The 17073-nt window shown below is 41.5% G+C and overlaps 1 protein-coding gene across 3 annotated transcripts in view; it reads left to right on the top strand.

Annotated features, from left to right (window-relative positions):
* Positions 1–17073, top strand: part of SLC35F3 (solute carrier family 35 member F3) — a 249677-nt gene that overhangs the window by 165793 nt on the left and 66811 nt on the right. For all 3 annotated transcript variants that reach the window (XM_025184108.2, XM_075924762.1, XM_075924761.1), the window contains one exon: positions 1961–2285. In XM_025184108.2, the coding sequence (XP_025039893.1) occupies positions 1961–2285 (325 nt within the window). The remainder of the gene's footprint in view (positions 1–1960; positions 2286–17073) is intronic.

Raw genomic sequence — 17073 nt, forward strand, 5'->3', positions numbered from 1 at the left:
GCGTATCTTACTTCGAGCTCGAGTGCAGTGTGGACACACCCTCGATGTGCAAGTGATGCACAAAGTTTTCAAAACACACCATTGTGCTTAATCGGGGGTCAGAAAGGGAGGGTATTTTTTTTCTCTGTCATCACAGTGTTATTAGATGATATTACTGTTACCTCATATCAGGTATTTGGTCTTTTTTTTTTTTTTTAGTTAAGTAGTAACACAGAATGTACTAGTATTGGAGGAAACCTTTGGTCAACATGCATGTTGGCTTGCACATATATTAGCTTATATCATTAAACACCAAGTCAACATAGTATAAAGTTTTAAAGAGACATACAGATTGCATCATCTCTTCAGTAAAAAAGATTTGTGTATGAATGTCCCATAAACCTGGCTTTAAATTGCATAGTGATACATTCCCATTGCTCTTGATGCTAATTCTAGCCTGCAGATGCAGTGCAGCATTGTGAAAAACTTCTGTTTCCACTTTTCAGTGTATTAAATGACCTGTGAAAAAAGCTTTCTAGATTCCACTTCTCAACATGAATTAGCACTTTATCTGTGTTCAAAATGAATGGACTTAAGGAGATCAGCTTTTAAAATGAAAACACTGCTTAGCAGTATCACATGCAGGTGAACAGTTTCTTAAACAGAGATTGGATGACTTTAGACAGAGAGCAGAAAGGTCATTAGGGGCCTGGTCCTTCAGGGAGCAGAGCATTTCCTGAAATACGCTAACGACCATCAATACCCACTGCTGTTAATAGGAATTGAAGGCATTCATCAGCATATAGGATTGATCTTTAGTTCAGAAGATAAAAGTACAACATCTGTTGGTGTGAATGTGGTGCTTGGATGCTTACTCAGGGAAAACGTCAAGGAACAGGGCAAACAATTCTTGGAACTGGTGGTTTATTCTATAATTAATTAGATTAACCAAGTCAGTAACCAAATAGCTTCTGTAATGTCACACTGGGTACCAAGAAGCCACACTACAGTCCCCTTTAAGCAATCCAACCTTTGGCTTCCATCCAGGCAGCCAAGTCTAATATAGTGAGTGAAAGGTTATTGAAAGCATTGGCCAGGTTTTCAAATTTAGTCATGTAATTTCTATATTGTAATGATATATTTGATCACTCAGATGGGCACACAGGTGCCAAATGACCCAATTCCATTAAGATCTCAAATGTTTGAAAATTTGTCTCCCAGAGCTAAATTTTGGTCGCAGTTACTTTGGTGTAAATTTGAAGTCACTGGGCTTATTTGTCAGGTCAGTCTGAACCCTGGTTGGTACAGCACTCAAGGAGGTGAAGGCTAAATTGGCTTAGTCCTTAGTTCAATTTAAAAAAAAAACACAGAGGCTGCTCTAAATGTCACCAGATACTAACAACCTCACAAAGGGGAAGCTAGGGTTTACAGGCATTCAGCTGTGCTCCAACCATGCCCCCAACTACACTAGCCCATTGCCTGTACTCCAGAGTAATGCTAGTGTAATTGAAAGAACAAATTTTTTTCTGTTCCCTCTTTAATAAGAACCACCATGTTGCATAAAATTATGTAGTTCTAAGACTCCCAAGACAGTACTGATTGTGAGTGTTGCTGTTATTCTCATTGCTCTTTCATAAAGCTAAACAGCATTCATTCATTTGCATGTTTGTAAAAGATTTAAAAAATTACCGATAACGCTGCTGACATAGTGATTGCAGAACAGCATGTAATTGGACTTTCCATTTTGCCCAGTTGCTTCCAATCATAGAGATGATAATTATTATTAGACTGCAGTTGTCCCCAGAACGTGTTAGGTGCTTTAGTGTATACGAAACAAACTAAATTTCTGTGTCAAGATCCTTATTTAATTGAAATCGATGGTAAAACTCCTTTTGACTTCAAATGGGCCCAAGATTTGGTTCTTGGAGAGGAAAATATCGTGTAGAATTCTTTATTAATTCTTGTGTGTTCATCTCTTCAGGGGATGAGCGCTCCCGGGAATCTCCAGCCCCAGCAGAAGCACAGATGCAGGCTGGGGTGGAAGGCAGCGGAAGGGGCAATCGCTGCTGTTGGAAATGCTCAGTGACCCAACTCAAGAAATTTTTGTGGGGCGTGGCAGTGGTCCTGGGTGTCTGCTCCTCCTGGTCAGGTTCAACCCAGCTTGCAAAACTGACCTTCAAGAGATTCGATGCGCCCTTCACTCTGACGTGGTTTGCAACAAACTGGAACTTTTTATTCTTTCCTTTGTATTATATTGGACATGTTTTCAAGTCAGCTGAAAAACAGTCTCTGAAGCAGAGATACAGGTAAGAGAGCTTCGTGTTTTCAGTTCTGCTCTCATGATACTTGAATGTTGCTGTACCCTTTGAGCTGATGTTTTATTCCAATCACTTTGTTAAATAAACATTGACTGCTTTTCTCTTCAGCATTTTTAGAGAGGGCAGTTCATTCATTGCATAAGGCTTGCCACCTGAGTATATTTTTATTTTTTCAATGGACTTATTCCAAAAGTAAGACTTGCAGGTTCATTTCCAATGTTTGTTTTACAGGATATTTGATTGAAGCGTGCACTTTATTTTGTTACCTTTCTGGAAGTTTTCCATCTTATCCTTTTAAAAAAAATCAGTTCTTCCTCTACTTTACAGCTCATTTTCTTGCAATCTCTCCCTCCTAGTGAGATGGGAAAGCAGCTTCTTCCAAAACCTATGCTTCTGTTGCACTGTGGATCACTAGCAAAGCATTTTATAATACTAGCATGGAAATTTTCTTTCATCTCTAGATAATTAGAGCTGAACTCTGACCCCACTGACACTGTGGCTATCCCATAAATTTCAGTGTGGTAGCACAGGTGTAGCTGAGGATAAAATTTAGCCCATAAAGTACCTTTACCCATCCTGTAAGATGTGGATTACCTCATTGGAAGTGTTGAGCACCTAACTCCCATTAACTTCAGTTGCAACTGAAGACGCTTAATCAGCTTGAGGATTTAGCTCATTGTGAAGTTCCCCTCGGTCTTGGAAGTGCATCTTTCACTCCTTTTCCAGCCTTAACAAATGTTTCTTAGATGGAATGCCTAAATTGAAGATATCACTTAATGAATACAAGTTTCCTCTATAGCCCAGTAATGCTTAGTGCAGTTTGCTTCTATGCCAAAGTCCAGTATTACTTCATGTAAATATCCTCCTTCACACTTATGTTAAAAAGGTTTCTTAGTTGATCCTGTATCAGTCTGACATTTTTCACAAACATTACATTCCTTTTATAGAATGAGAAATCTAATTTGACCCTGCAGGCATGAGATGTCCTTGTGACAGACCAACCTGAAAAAGCGTTTAACCCAACATCAGGACAATGAAAAACAAGACTTGAGAATAATCTCAGTTATAGCTAGTGACTGAGACTAGTGACTTCAGAGGGGTTGCCCAGATGTGACAATGGATATAATTTGCTCCTTCTTTAATTTCCAAATGTGTACTAATGGGTCAGGAAACTTACTATAGAGCATACTTATGAAGTCAGGATGCTCAAGAGGTACTGTACTCTATGTTACTATGATAAAGATTAAAAATCATGGAATTTAAAACTGGTTCATGTTAGTTATATAGTTATATTTTCTTACTATTATAACTTCAGGGAAATTGTGGATGAAGAAACTTCACCACAGTTCTTCAGTTTATATGGCAATACCAAGGAGTTTTAGGATAAGGTTTAAGATGACACACTTCAGCTTTGTGAGTTATATTATCAGTGAGTACTGTAATAATGTAAATGAAATATATTTCCATTAGTTTTATCCCCTTCTGACAAATGAGAGAGCCAAAAGTTAGAGACTGTGGTAGTTTTCTCCTGAAGTGATCATGAATGCTAACATGTTACAGTACAGGCAGTCCCCGGGTTACGTACAAAATAGGGACCGTAGGTTTGTTCTTAAGTTGAATTTGTATGTAAGTCGGAACTGGTACATATTGTAGGGGAAACTCTAGCCAAACATTTCTCCAGAGCTCAGTTTTATTCTCCCACACCTCACTTCCCTCAGTCCTTTATTCTCAAGCTGAGGTGTCTGCTGTGAAAAGCCGCTCTGCGTCTTCCTGGTCTGCTGGGGGAGGGGGCGCTAGCTTCGCGTCTCCCTGGTCTGCTGGGGGGAAGCAGCTAGTGCAGGGTTGCCTCACCCCGTTTGTAAGTAGGGATCCGATGTAAGTCGGATCCATGTAACCCGGGGACTGCCTGTACTACCAGATTTTATTCCTTTGGTTTATATTCTTTTTTTGCTTTCAGATTGCTGCAGAAAACCTCAGGTTTAAATACTTGTGCATCCTGGTGTGAGATACTGTAGCTCTTCTAATTGTAAAGCTTAAAAGCAACACATTAATTCTCTTCTTCTTTGAGGTTAATTATTGCTGCTCATAGTCTTATGCCTTCCATTCAGTTAACTAATGACTGAGCTGAAGAAAGGATGCAAATCCTAAATTCTATTTGAGAAATAACAGATTTCATTTCAAATGAACATGTAGTCTGCATAGTGAACAGTTGTGAAGATTGTACATTTGACTAGCAGAGGGCATTATGATTAACTGAGTATACCAGAGGGGTTTAGTGAATAGGGCACTGAACTGGGTGTTAAGAGACCTGGGTTCTATTCCTGCCACTAACTTGCTGGATGATTTGGGGCAATTCACTTCACTCCTGTGACTCTCCTCTAGATTAGATTGTAAACAATTTATGAGAGGAATTGTCCTTTATACAGTGCTTACGACAATGCATCCATGATCTAATAATTATTAACATATAAGTAAAGCCCCTATATTATGCCTGAGGAAACACAAGGGCATGTTCCTGCATCAAGTGTTATTTATTGGCTTTTTCGCATATATGTGGTAGTACTTTGCATAGTTTCATAGACCAAAAGGGATCACTCTAATCAACTAGTCTGAGCCCCTATTTAACCCAAGTCATAGAACTTGCCTGAAATAATTCCTCTTTGAACTAGAGCCTCTCTTTTAGGGAAAACACCCAATCTTATTTGTTACATTGTTTCAGTGGTTAATTACCTTCATGGTTAAAATGTATGAGACCAAAAAGAGGCTTATTCTATAGCTTGGTGGCTAGAGTAAAGTATTCAGCTGGGAGGTGGGAGAATTAAGTTCAAGTCCATGTTCCAATAAATATTGGAACAAGCTCCAACAGGAGAAGCTGAGAGAGACTTAACCCAGATTAGCCCATAATCTGATGGTTAAGGCACTCACCTATCATAGGAGAATGCTTGGATCAAGTCTACGCTCCAAATCAGGTGTAGAATGGATTTGAACTCAGATCTTCCACATCCCAGGTGAGTGCCCTAACCACAAGCGGGATTATCTATTCCAAGTGGTTCAGGAAGAGATGCAGTCTCTGCACCCAGGGATACCACAGATGATGACAGTGCTTGTGCTAAAAGAGAAGTCACCAAGGCATTGTTTCCCACTGTTACATCCTTTAAATTCTCCTCCCATCTTCCTCCCATTATAAATTTTGGTGAAAGCTGTAGATTTTGTAACATGTCAGAGATGGTAAATCATGTAAAATGTCACATTAACAAACTTTACATTTCAAACCTTTTATACTGAAACATTATAGAAAAGAAAAAGAAAATGAGAGATCCTAAAAGCATCATAAGAGTGAATGGTTGGATTTCTCCCCCAGAATTTTTCAATCTTTGAGTAAAGTGCACCATTCAAAGATAAATATTTGAACTACTTACTCTGCTTTTAAAATCCTCCTGTACTGTATCTCTCTATATAATTCTAGAATGCCTTGTAGCTTCCTCACAAAAGGTTGTCTGTCCCACACACAAACTTTTTTTTTCCTTGTTAAGGCACATTTAATTTTTTATATGCCTCAAAGTGATGTCTAGCTTTAGGGAGACAAATTTGAATTTTTTTTTTTTACTAAAGTTTTATTACACTTCTTGACATTTAACAGGTTGCTTGGTTGTATTCTTTATAAGATTTTACAATGTTTTTCCATAATGTGGATTAATCACTTTTTATGGATGTTTAAAAAACGTATTAAAACAGCCATAGTATTTTACTGAAAACCAGCTGATGTACAAGTTGCAAACAGACACTTACAAACTACTTGGTAAGGAGTACTGATAGGATGCTCTTCACCAGCACAGTAACATTACAGGACTTATAAAAACCCCATTGAGAATTCCTTTTTGGAGCACAATGGGAGAATCAATAATCATTCAATTCAAATAGTATCGATTCATGTCAAATTATATCCAGGTTGAGGGACTCACAATGAATAGGATGATATTCTTCAGCTGTACTTCTGCAGATGAATCAAGGTGAATCTGTTGTCTTAAGAACTGCAGTGGGCCTAATTCTTCCCTTAAACTATAATCTATACAACCTCATTGGAGTCAATGATGCACAAAGTGTAAAAGGGCAGAATTTGGCCTATTAGTTTTAATGGCAGTGTCATGTGTGCTTTCAATGAGACTGCTTCAGAGTAAAATGAAACAGATGTGGATAGACCACTGTAGCCCTCCATTGTCCTACTTTCTGTGTGAGTGTTCACTAATTCTGTTTAAGTACAATTACAAATTAAGTCAACTGTTGTCAAGTCCTGTGATAACTCACATAATGATTTATTATCCTAATGGGTCTTCTTTAAGTGCATCATCTTTGCTTCCTACCTGTTGCTTTCTAAACTGCTTTAAAATATTACATTTTTAAACTGATGAGCTACCCTCAATCAAACTTTTATTATAATTTATTAAAGCCCAAGAAACTAAAAGCACTACAGCCTAAAGCTCCCTAGCTACAGGAAAGGAAAATTTAGAGCCTTTGTAAGACATTGTTTAACTATGAATTTCTCCATGGGAAGTTAAAGTATGTCTTAAAAATTCATTTTAGACTTGTTTACAAAGAGACACTCAGGAAAATTAAGCCAAATTCAAATTTAAAGTGGATTAGCTAAACTATATTAAACCCCTGTGTGAACATTCTTATTTAGATTTAAAGTGTCCCTAATTTGGTTTAGCATAACTCACTGTTAAGAAGTCTAAGAGGGGCAGCCATGTTAGTCTGTAACCTTAAAAACAGCTAGTACTCCTGTGGCACCTTAGCCTTGATCTACACTAGGGAGTTATTTCGAAATAACTCCCCTTGTCATATATATAGTAGCCCAGTGTCTGAGAGTCTGTAACGCTGAAATGCTGGCTGTTCCCTCTGGATGGCGCTGTTGCTGAAATGCTGGCTGTTCCCTCTCGGCAGCCCGTGCTGCATGGGGAGTGTAGGGCCCAAACGGCCACTTGCTCCCCCGTGGCGGCCCGGCTGAGCGGTGCAGAAGTCAGCCGAGCACCACGGCGGGAGGGGAAGGGGGGGTGGGGTGGTGATGTGCGGCGTGACAGCAGCTCCAGGCCCCGCCCCCGGCCCTGAATGTCACCGCACCACTTCGCCTCCCGCCGTGGCGCTCAGCTGACTTCTGCGCCGCTCAGCCTGGCTGCCGTGTGGGAGCAAGTGGTGCAAGCGACTGTTTGGGCTCCGCGCTCCCCATGCAGCACAGGGAGTGCGGAGCCCAAAAGGCCATTTGGGCTCCGTGGTCCCCCGAGTGAGAGGCAGGAGGGGGAGAAGAAGAGAAAGAGAGAGACAGAGAGAAAGGCAGGAGGTGGAGGAGAGCTGAGAGAGAGGCGGGGAGGCAGGAGGAGGAGGAGAGAGAGAGAGAGAGAGAGAGAGATGGAGCGAAAGACCGGTCTTCAGGAGAGAAGACCGATGTGGAGGAGAGACCTGAAAATCCTGTCTTATGACGGGCTAATTGGCTAGTTTCAAAATAACAAGTGGAGCGTCCACACTACCAAGCATGTTATTTCAAAATAAGGGGCTGGTTATTTTGAAAGAGCTCTTGCTTTCCATGAGGGATAACACTTATTTCAAAATAGTTATTTCAAAATAGCAGTAGTATGGACACCCCAGTGCTGCAATTTTTAAATAATTACTCCCTAAAGTAGGCAAAACCCACTTGCTGTTAATATGCGTCAGCAGTATCTACTGGGATAGTTTGACCACAGTGGGATAGTGTCATGTAGATTTGTCCCCTCATCATGTCATGAATTAAATGTTTGTGTAGATAAAGCTGGAAAATGGTGCTTAATTGTAGGTTTATATGGCACTGGGCTAGAATATTGGAGTTAGTGTGCAGGGCCAGGGCCATGGGCAAGGAGAGGGGACCAGATACTGATCTCTTTTACCCTGATATAACTCATTGACTTCGTTGGAGCCACTTTGATTTACATTTGCATTGAATTAAAATTAGGCACGGGATCTTTAAGGACCAGAAGAGATCAGTGTCTCAGTTTTATATTACACTCGAGAAAGTGGATTACTATAGATTTACACCAGCATAACCAAGGTCAGGCTCTGGCCCAGCATCTCCTGTAACCCCCACAATTTACTGGAGCCCATTAGTTCAGTATTGGTTTACCGGGAGGAGCACTACTCTACAGATTCACCAACAGCACTTCCTAGGCCTATATTCCCCTTAGAAATCTCCCATGCAGGAACAGACAATCACCTGACCATGATGAATTTAGGAGAGCTGATGAGGACATAGTCTGAAATGATACAACCTGGAAGCTTTTTGCTATTGATTTTTAGTATTCTGTTTTCATGAATCACTCTTATCCAAATAGCATTAAAATGCTGCAGTGTGGTTGACTATTGACATTCTACTAATTTATATTCCTCCTTATATACGAGCATTACCACCAGAGAACACAGCATCAATAAAGCCATAAATAAGACAGGAAAACATCAGGACATGATGAATTTAAGAATATCTAGCAAATGTCATCCAATGAGGTATAATATATTTTTGCTTTTTAAAAAACTTCCATTTATAAATTCTACCACTTCTAGTTCAGTACATTAGCCTTAAATGAATGCACTTTTATTCCACATTCCTACAAATATAATTGCTTTGCAATTCAATTCCACATTAGCAAATTTAAACAAATTCTATTTAAAATAAAAATACTTTGGGCCAAATTCTGATCTCAGTTAGCTAAGACTGGTGTAAATCTAGAATAGCACCAAATAAAGTCAATAGAATGACAAGGAGTATACCAGTCAGACTGGGATATCTCTGGCCTAATGGCATACTCATGCAAATCAGTTAATTGGGATAACATTTGAATACTGCTACCTTAGAAAACTCAGGTCTCTGCTGTGGAAGCATTCTTGGTGATCTGTGCAAGTGGGTTATCATAATTATAGATAGCTAATTCTCAGCTGAGGGTGTCCCTTCAGGTGAGTTATTTTTTACCACTGTCATCTTGGGCTCTCGTCCCACTACTCAGATTGTTTTAGTTGAAACTGTACTTAACTTCTTAGACATTTGACTCAAAGGAGACAAGGCAAGAATTTCAATATTATTCATAAATAGGACCCCACCAAATTCATGGCCATGAAAAACACAGCCCAGACTGAAAACTGATCTCCCCCATGAAACCTGGATATTGTGGGGGAGGGAAGCTCCTACTGTGTGCTGGTCTCCAGCTGTTAGTCCCAGCTGGAGAAGGAGGGATAGACTGAAGAGGGGGAGGTCAGATCCACCTCTGGGAAACTCCTGCATAGCTCCTTCTGTCAGGTCAATATGAAGTCTCCACCCTTGCAAGGAGAACAAGCCCAGTTTCATCAGTCAAATCCCGTATGTTAAACCCTAGAGACCTTAGCTTCAGGGGGTAGCCGAGTTAGTCTGTACAGGATAAACTTAAAAAACAACAAATGGTCTGGTAACACTTTATAGACTAACAAAACATGTAGATGGTATCATGAGCTTTCATGGACTGGTCTTTCTGTAAAGAAAAGTTCTTTCACTAGACCAACTGCTTATGCATTTCTGCTAGCATTATCTGTAGTGGTAATGCATATCTATTACAAAACGTATGTCTGGTAACATCTGAGTTACATATAAGCTCTTTTTTTAGTATGGTTCTCTGACTGTGATGTGAAAAATCTTCAGGTACCCAAAACATTCCTGTTAAAGGTCAGGTTATTTCATTTTGCGCCCTGAGCTAAAACAAACAGTAAGTGAGCTTTTGAATCCTTGAAGTGATGATTTAAAAAAAATTAGAATAATAAATCAGCTCAAGTAGTGTTACAGCTCTTTTAGCCACAACTTCAATGTTTGCTCCCATGTTTTACCAACTTCAGTGTTTGCATCCCAGTCCTCTTCTTTCACTTCTACACAGCAGGGCTTAACTCGAACTAAGGTATGCAAATTGAGCTAAGTCAATTGCATAGCTTATTTAAAAATTGGGAGCATCTACACAGCATTTATTCCGAAATAGAGCACTTTTCCTCCTACTTCCCTTACTCCTTCTGCAATGAGGGATACAGGAGTCAGAGTAAGAAGTCCTCCAGCTTGACAGTATTTCGATATTATTTTGAAATAACTGCCTGCTGTGTAGACGTGGACTAAGAGCTTTCAAAATAATGCTAGTTATTTCAAAATGATGTTGCTGTGTAGACGTACTGTATGGGGGCTAAAAATGTGCATTATTAATGAAAGCAGAGATTCATACAATCATGTATCTCTAGCACCTGGAGCTTTGAGTAAAACACCTAGTATCTTAAGACTTGTGATGAAATTGAGACAATTGGTAGCAATGATGTATTCCTCCTCATAGGTGGCTGCATTTCGTTTGTAGCTGAAATATCATATAACATTACTTGAAAAATACCATGACGAAAGAGTCCGTATACTTACATTTTATGGCATTAACACTGTCTAACTGGAAGCTCCTGTCAAGTTATCATCATCATGTCAGATTGTTTAATTTTGTTAGAGGCTACTAACCTCTAACAACCAGTCATTGAGTATTCCATACATAAACATTAAAATATTTTATTAAGACAGAAGTATCAATATCCATGCTCTGTAACGACTCAGGTACAAATGATGTTCATTTTTACCTAGTCTATTAGGATATGTCTAACTACATGGCATGTAAACTAGTTTACCCGACATAGTCAATGAAGTGGGTATTTAAATAATCCCCGCTTCATTAAAATAAAAATAGCCGCCGCGCTGTGCCGACAGTCAGCTGATCCGGCACAGTGCGTTGGTCTAGATGTGGATCGGTTGACAAGGGAAGCCTTTGTCAACAGCTCCTTTATGCCTCATGAAACGAGGTTTTACAGGAGCGGTCGACAAAGGCTTCCCTTCTCGACCAATCCATGTCTAAACTGCCGCTGTTGACGGAGCCATGTAGTCTAGACATACCCTTAGAGCCCACAAGTAGTTAAAAATCGCTTGTATAAATCCAGGATGCAGTGGTGGCCTTTAAACTTATTGATTGCCTTCACCAGATAATTCTACCCTAGTATTTACAGTATTCCCTGTATTTTCCTAAATGAATCATGTGCCTTATCCTTAGTTGATTTTAATGGGCATAGCTCTGTTAAAACCAATGGAGCTATGCTGATTTACACCAGCAGAGGATTTGGCCTGGTGAATATTGCAAATACAGAGACGACACTTCAAAGAAATGCATCTGTCTTTTAAGAGGCACTCATGCTTTAATGGGCCCAAAATGTAATGTACCTCACCAATAATCCTCAAAATAATTCTCCTTGATGTTGGAAAACCTATCACAAGTCCTTAATGTTGTCATATACTAACACAGCCAGTCAAGCTATCAGCTGCAAGCCTCAGATGATGTTAGGGCCAAAGTTAACAACTGTTTGCAAACCTGCTTTTTCAGCCATTTATATCACCCTTTTTGTGGGTTTAATGAAAAATTATAACCATTCCATAAGGGTATGTCTACACTACAGCGCTAATTCGAACTAACTTAGTTCGAATTAGTTAATTCGAACTAAGCTAATTCGAACTAACGGATCCAGACTAAAAAACTAGTTTGAATTAGCATTTTGCTAATTCGAACTAGCATGTCCACATTAAGTGGACCCTGAACAGGGGTTAAGGATGGCCGGAAGCAGTGCCGGCAGGGCATCAGATGAGGACTTAGAGCATGGAGCTGCTGCCTCAGGCTAGCCGAGGGCTGTGCTTAAAGGGACCCGACCCCCACCTCGGACAGACAGTTCTCAGGGGTGCCCCGCTTGCAAACCAGTCCTGTCTTGGAGTGCCCTGAGTGCCCACACTGGGCACATCACAGCACTCGGCCATCAGCCCGGCTGCACTTGCTGCAGGCTGCCATCTGGGGAGAGGGGGCAATTGGGAGGGCTGCAGGAGAGCTTCCACCCCCAGAAGCTCGCAGAGCCAGCCCAGTCCTCCCCATCGGGGGCTCGTGCCCCATTCCTCCCTCACCTCCTTCCACTTACCCTTCCCTAGCCCCCCTTCCTGATGTACAAAATAAAGAAAACGTGTGGTCAAAAATAGAATCTCTCTTTATTGAACAAAACTCGGGGAGACTGGGAAAAGGAGGTGGGAAAGGGGAAGAGAGAAGGTGGGAGAGGGGAGGGCAACTAAAATGATCAGAGGTTTGGAAGAGGTCCCATATGAAGAGAGGCTAAAGAGACTGGGACTTTTCAGTTTAGAAAAGAGGAGACTGAGGGGGGATAGGATAGAGGTCTATAAAAGCATGAGTGGGGTGGAGAGGGTGCATCAAGAAAAGCTCTTCATTAGTTCCCATAATAGAAGGAGTAGAGGACACCAAAGGAAAGGAATGGGTAGCAGGCTTTAAACTAGTAACCGAAAGTTGTTCTTCACAAAGCAAAGAGTCAACCTGTGGAACTTCTTGCTGCAGGAGGCTGTGAAGGCTACAACTAGAACAGAGTTTAAAGAGAGGTGAGATAAAGTGATGGAGGTTGGGTCCATGGAGTGGTATTAGCCATAGGGTAGGAGTGGTGTCCCTACCCAAAGTTTGTGGAAGGCTGGAGAGGGATGGCACGAGACAAATGGCTTGGTCACTGTCTTCGGTCCATCCCCTCCAGGGTCCCTAGGGTTGGCCGCTGTCGGCAGACAGGCTACTGGGCTAGATGGACCTTTGGTCTGACCCAGTACGGCCATTGTAAGCTCAGGGCTCAGGGTCGGAGGTCTCAGTGGACCACCTTGATTTTCATGCACACCTGCTCCTGGGTGGCCAGGCTGGCAGCTCTCCTGCCCTAGACGGCCACTTTCCTGTGCCTAGTGCGGAGGTCGTGGACGAGGTCCACGATGTCCGCACTGGACCAGGCAGGTGCCCGCCTCTTGCGGTCCCGGGCAAGCTTCCGGGAGCCGCCAGCCTGGTCCCGGGAAGAGGGGGAGGGCTGGGGGGCATCGGGTGGCTGGCTCGAGCCGTGCCAGGTGCAGGGTCTGCTGGCTGGGTGCTGGCAGGCTTGCACCTGGCACGGGCATCGTAGCCAGCCGGTGCCCCTTTAAGGGGTCCGGGGCCGGGAGGGGGGCAATAGAGTTTCCCTGGTGTTGGCCAGAGTGGCCACCAGGGAAAGCTGGGGAGGGCTAGCCTCCCACTAGTTCGAATTAAGGGGTTACACACCCCTTAATTCGAACTAGTAAGTTCGAACTAGGCTTAGTCCTCGTAGAATGAGATTTACCTAGTTCAAACTAAGCGCTCTGCTAGTTCGAATTAAGTTTGAACTAACGGAGCGCTAGTGTAGTGCCTATCAATGTTAATTCGAACTAACGGACGAAATAACGGATGTTATAATTCTCTATAACATTCTGTAGGTTTATTAGTAATTTTAAAGAGCTATTGTTTCCTTATTAAATTCTCCAGGATTTTTCCTTTTGAGAGAACTTAGGTGCGCTAACTAATCGATAGGGTCACCATTTATGGTTTGTAAAGCTTTGGAGATGAAAGCTCTGGGCAGTTTATTTCTGAAATAAAACAGAATGAAAATTCATTCTTAGAAATGGTAAAGCAGATTCCCTTCAAAGTTTTATGCTGATGTAATTCCAGATGGAAGTTGCCAGTAAGCTAGGCCAGTAGTGGGCAACCTGTGGCCTATGGGCCACATGCAGCCCATTGGGGTGCTGTGTGTGGCCCACAACACATTTGTTTTTCTGTTGCCCATGGGCGGGGTTGCCAGACTGTGTTGGTTTTGGTCCACACTGTTATTTTTCTACCAGTATTACTAAATTGACACACACACAAAGCAGGGGCATGTGAAGTGAAGAACATGCTGCTTGCATACAACATTGACTGTGAGAGCCATGCGCTCCCTCTGCATCCAATCAAAGCGCTGCTGTGGTTCAGTCAGCACACCCTGGCACTTCTCAGTGTGCATGCGCAGTTAGCAAAACTAACCTATCTGGGAGACTGTCTTGGTTACAACAATCTTTTGGCCCACTGAGATGGAGGGCCATTCATGTGGCCTATTCATTAGTGTAGGTTACCCATTGCTGAGCATGGTGCGGTTCAGAAGGGCTACCAGGGGAAACTAGCCCCGCCCCTTCTTCCTGAGATCTTTTTCCTTTTGGGAGCACAGTGTCCCTCCCCCCCCCAACCTTGCGAAGGGGCCCAATTCTGTCACACTCCCTGGGAATATGCTTATGAATCTGAATATGACATAATTGGAGTATGCGTTATGCAAAATACTTCATGTGATGTATCGTTGGAAAGGTTGTAATCGTCTGAATATGATTAACCCATTTGTGTGCCTGTATCATGACTGTATTTGAAGCCAGAAATATCAAGTATAGACCTGTGTTATTAATGTAGACATGCTAAGTGAGGGCCATCAGTAATACTCAGGGAACTTAATGGCCCCAAACTCAGGACAATGGTCTGTGACCAGACTTGTTTCTCCTGCATGCTTGGGAGGAGAGACCTATGATAGGTCCTACCAAGACATGTGGCCATGTCACCTAATGCTAGAATCCACCTTGGATACTGTATTTTTCCACAAGAGCAAAGGGAAAGTTTACACTGACCACAAAGAATACCATCAAAGTTTGGGGAACGAGGTAGGTCATCAGTTCTCCCTAGCTACCCCATCCAAGATGACGGCAGGAAACAACTAGGACTGAATGGGGAAAAGAACTAGACTAAGGGTGGGGGATGTCTAGTCTGTGAAGATTATTAGAACAACTGTCTCTTACGTAACAAAAGCTTTTTCTAGGTCAGGGTCATTAGCCCTGAGCCAAACTCCCAATCCTGGAGGACTAAGCTCCCACCATCATAGCTCTTGGGATCATAAGAACATGCAAGCTGCCCTGCCCCGACAAGATGCATGCACAAGGCATAAGGGATCGGTCAGCAAAGGGCTCCCCAGCTGACAGATCCGCATCTAGACTGCCGTGCTGGCCCGGATCAGCTGATCGTCGGTACAGTGCAGCGGCCATGTTTATTTTAATGAAGCGGGGATTATTTAAATCCCCGCTTCTTTGACTATGCCGGGTAAACTAGGTTACATGGCTCCTTTGATGGAACCATGTAGTCTAGACATACCCTAAGAGTGCTTATACAGCATTTTACCTTATTTATATAAGCTGAAAATCTCTCCTTAGCTAGATACTGTGATGTTGGCAGACTAGTTACGAGCTCAAGCCAAGGTGTCCGTGTCTCAGCAGGACATTGACAGACACATCACTGGAATCTGTCTGGTTCGTTTATGAGTTAATACAGTATTGATAGAATAGCAAAGGCGGTGAGTTTTGTTGACAGGGGGAGGCTGAGCATCCCCAAACAACCTATTGTGGCCGCTCCCCCAGGCCAGTGTACTTCCAATTTTTGAGCAGTACAGGATCTTTCTAAAAGTTTTTTTTTTCCGAAAGAACTGTGTCTAGACGTGGTTTCACTTTTGAAATACCCGCTTTCGAAAGAACGTGTGGCTGCCATTATACAAATGAAGTGTGGGAAATTCAAATCCCGGCTTCATTTGCAATTTCAATCTGTCTAATTTACATCCCTCTTTCGAAAGAGGGATGTAGTTTAGACATGCCCTCTCAAAGGTGCATATAGACCTAATAATCTAACTTTTGGTCACCAAGTTTGAAAATCTTGGTCTGAGATCTTTCATTTTTTGATTTTGTTGTTTTAAAAAAGTTAACAGCTGGTTTACAGATTGTATCTGTTTCACAAAACTAAAGACAAATAACAGTTGTTCCTCAATAAAAATTGTGCTGAAAAAGCCAGTACTGTTCTCTATGTAAGACTGCTGTAGACACTTGCTGCTATTAAATTACATGTGTCTGGAGTCTCATTACGAAAAAAGCCTTGTTTAGTGGAGAATGATATTAACCACAGATTTTACTCTCATGTAGGACTATTTCATTTGGGAAATTTGAGAGCATGGAGACTAATAATGAGTTTGAATCAATCTGATATCATGATCTGAGGATGCAATGGTAATTCTTCCTCCTTCAATTAATTCAGCTATTGAACTGCTATAGAAAAGTATCTCTCAAGATGAGAGCACAACTCTTGAATAAAAGGACTGTTATCTGCCCACAAAAATAAAAAGATGCACCTAGCAAGGAGGAATGCATTGATACCACCTGAATGATGTTGCATAAATTACAAGATAAAGACATGATAATTGATTAATCTAGTCATCCTGTATAATTCAGACTTTTTCAGAATGAATGGCATTGAAATCCTCATTTCTTTTATACTGTAGGTGCATAATAATCACATCAAAATTGCCCATCTGAAACAAAAATGATTAGGGTTACTTTGCCTTTATAGGAGCTATTTTGAATAATAAATAAATGTTTGTAAAACCCATCTGCTGTCATATTATCTGATCCTTGCCGCCTGCTCCAGTTTTTCATTTCTTTTACACACCTGTGAAACCAAAATAACTCAACAGACTTTGGATTTGAGCTCAGAATCTGATCTAGTGCATTTAAATCTGCAATTTTTTCAAAATCCTCCTATAGCACTTTGCTAATCAAACCAAATTAGTGTAATGTCATGTCATTATTAATTAGTTTAAATGTACTGGTCCCAATACCAATTACTAGGAATACTAACACTGCTGACCTTTATCTGAGGAGCCGCTGTTTATTATAACTTTCCCCCCTAATTTTCTTTTTTTTTTTTTTTTAATATTGTCCATCTTAAGAACATAACAATGGCTGCACTGGGTTAGTTCAAAGGTCCATCTAGCCCAATATCCTGTCTTCCAACAGTGACCAATGCCA

This window comes from Pelodiscus sinensis, chromosome 3, assembly GCF_049634645.1.
Source record: "Pelodiscus sinensis isolate JC-2024 chromosome 3, ASM4963464v1, whole genome shotgun sequence".
In the NCBI taxonomy this organism is placed as follows: Eukaryota; Metazoa; Chordata; order Testudines; family Trionychidae; genus Pelodiscus; species Pelodiscus sinensis.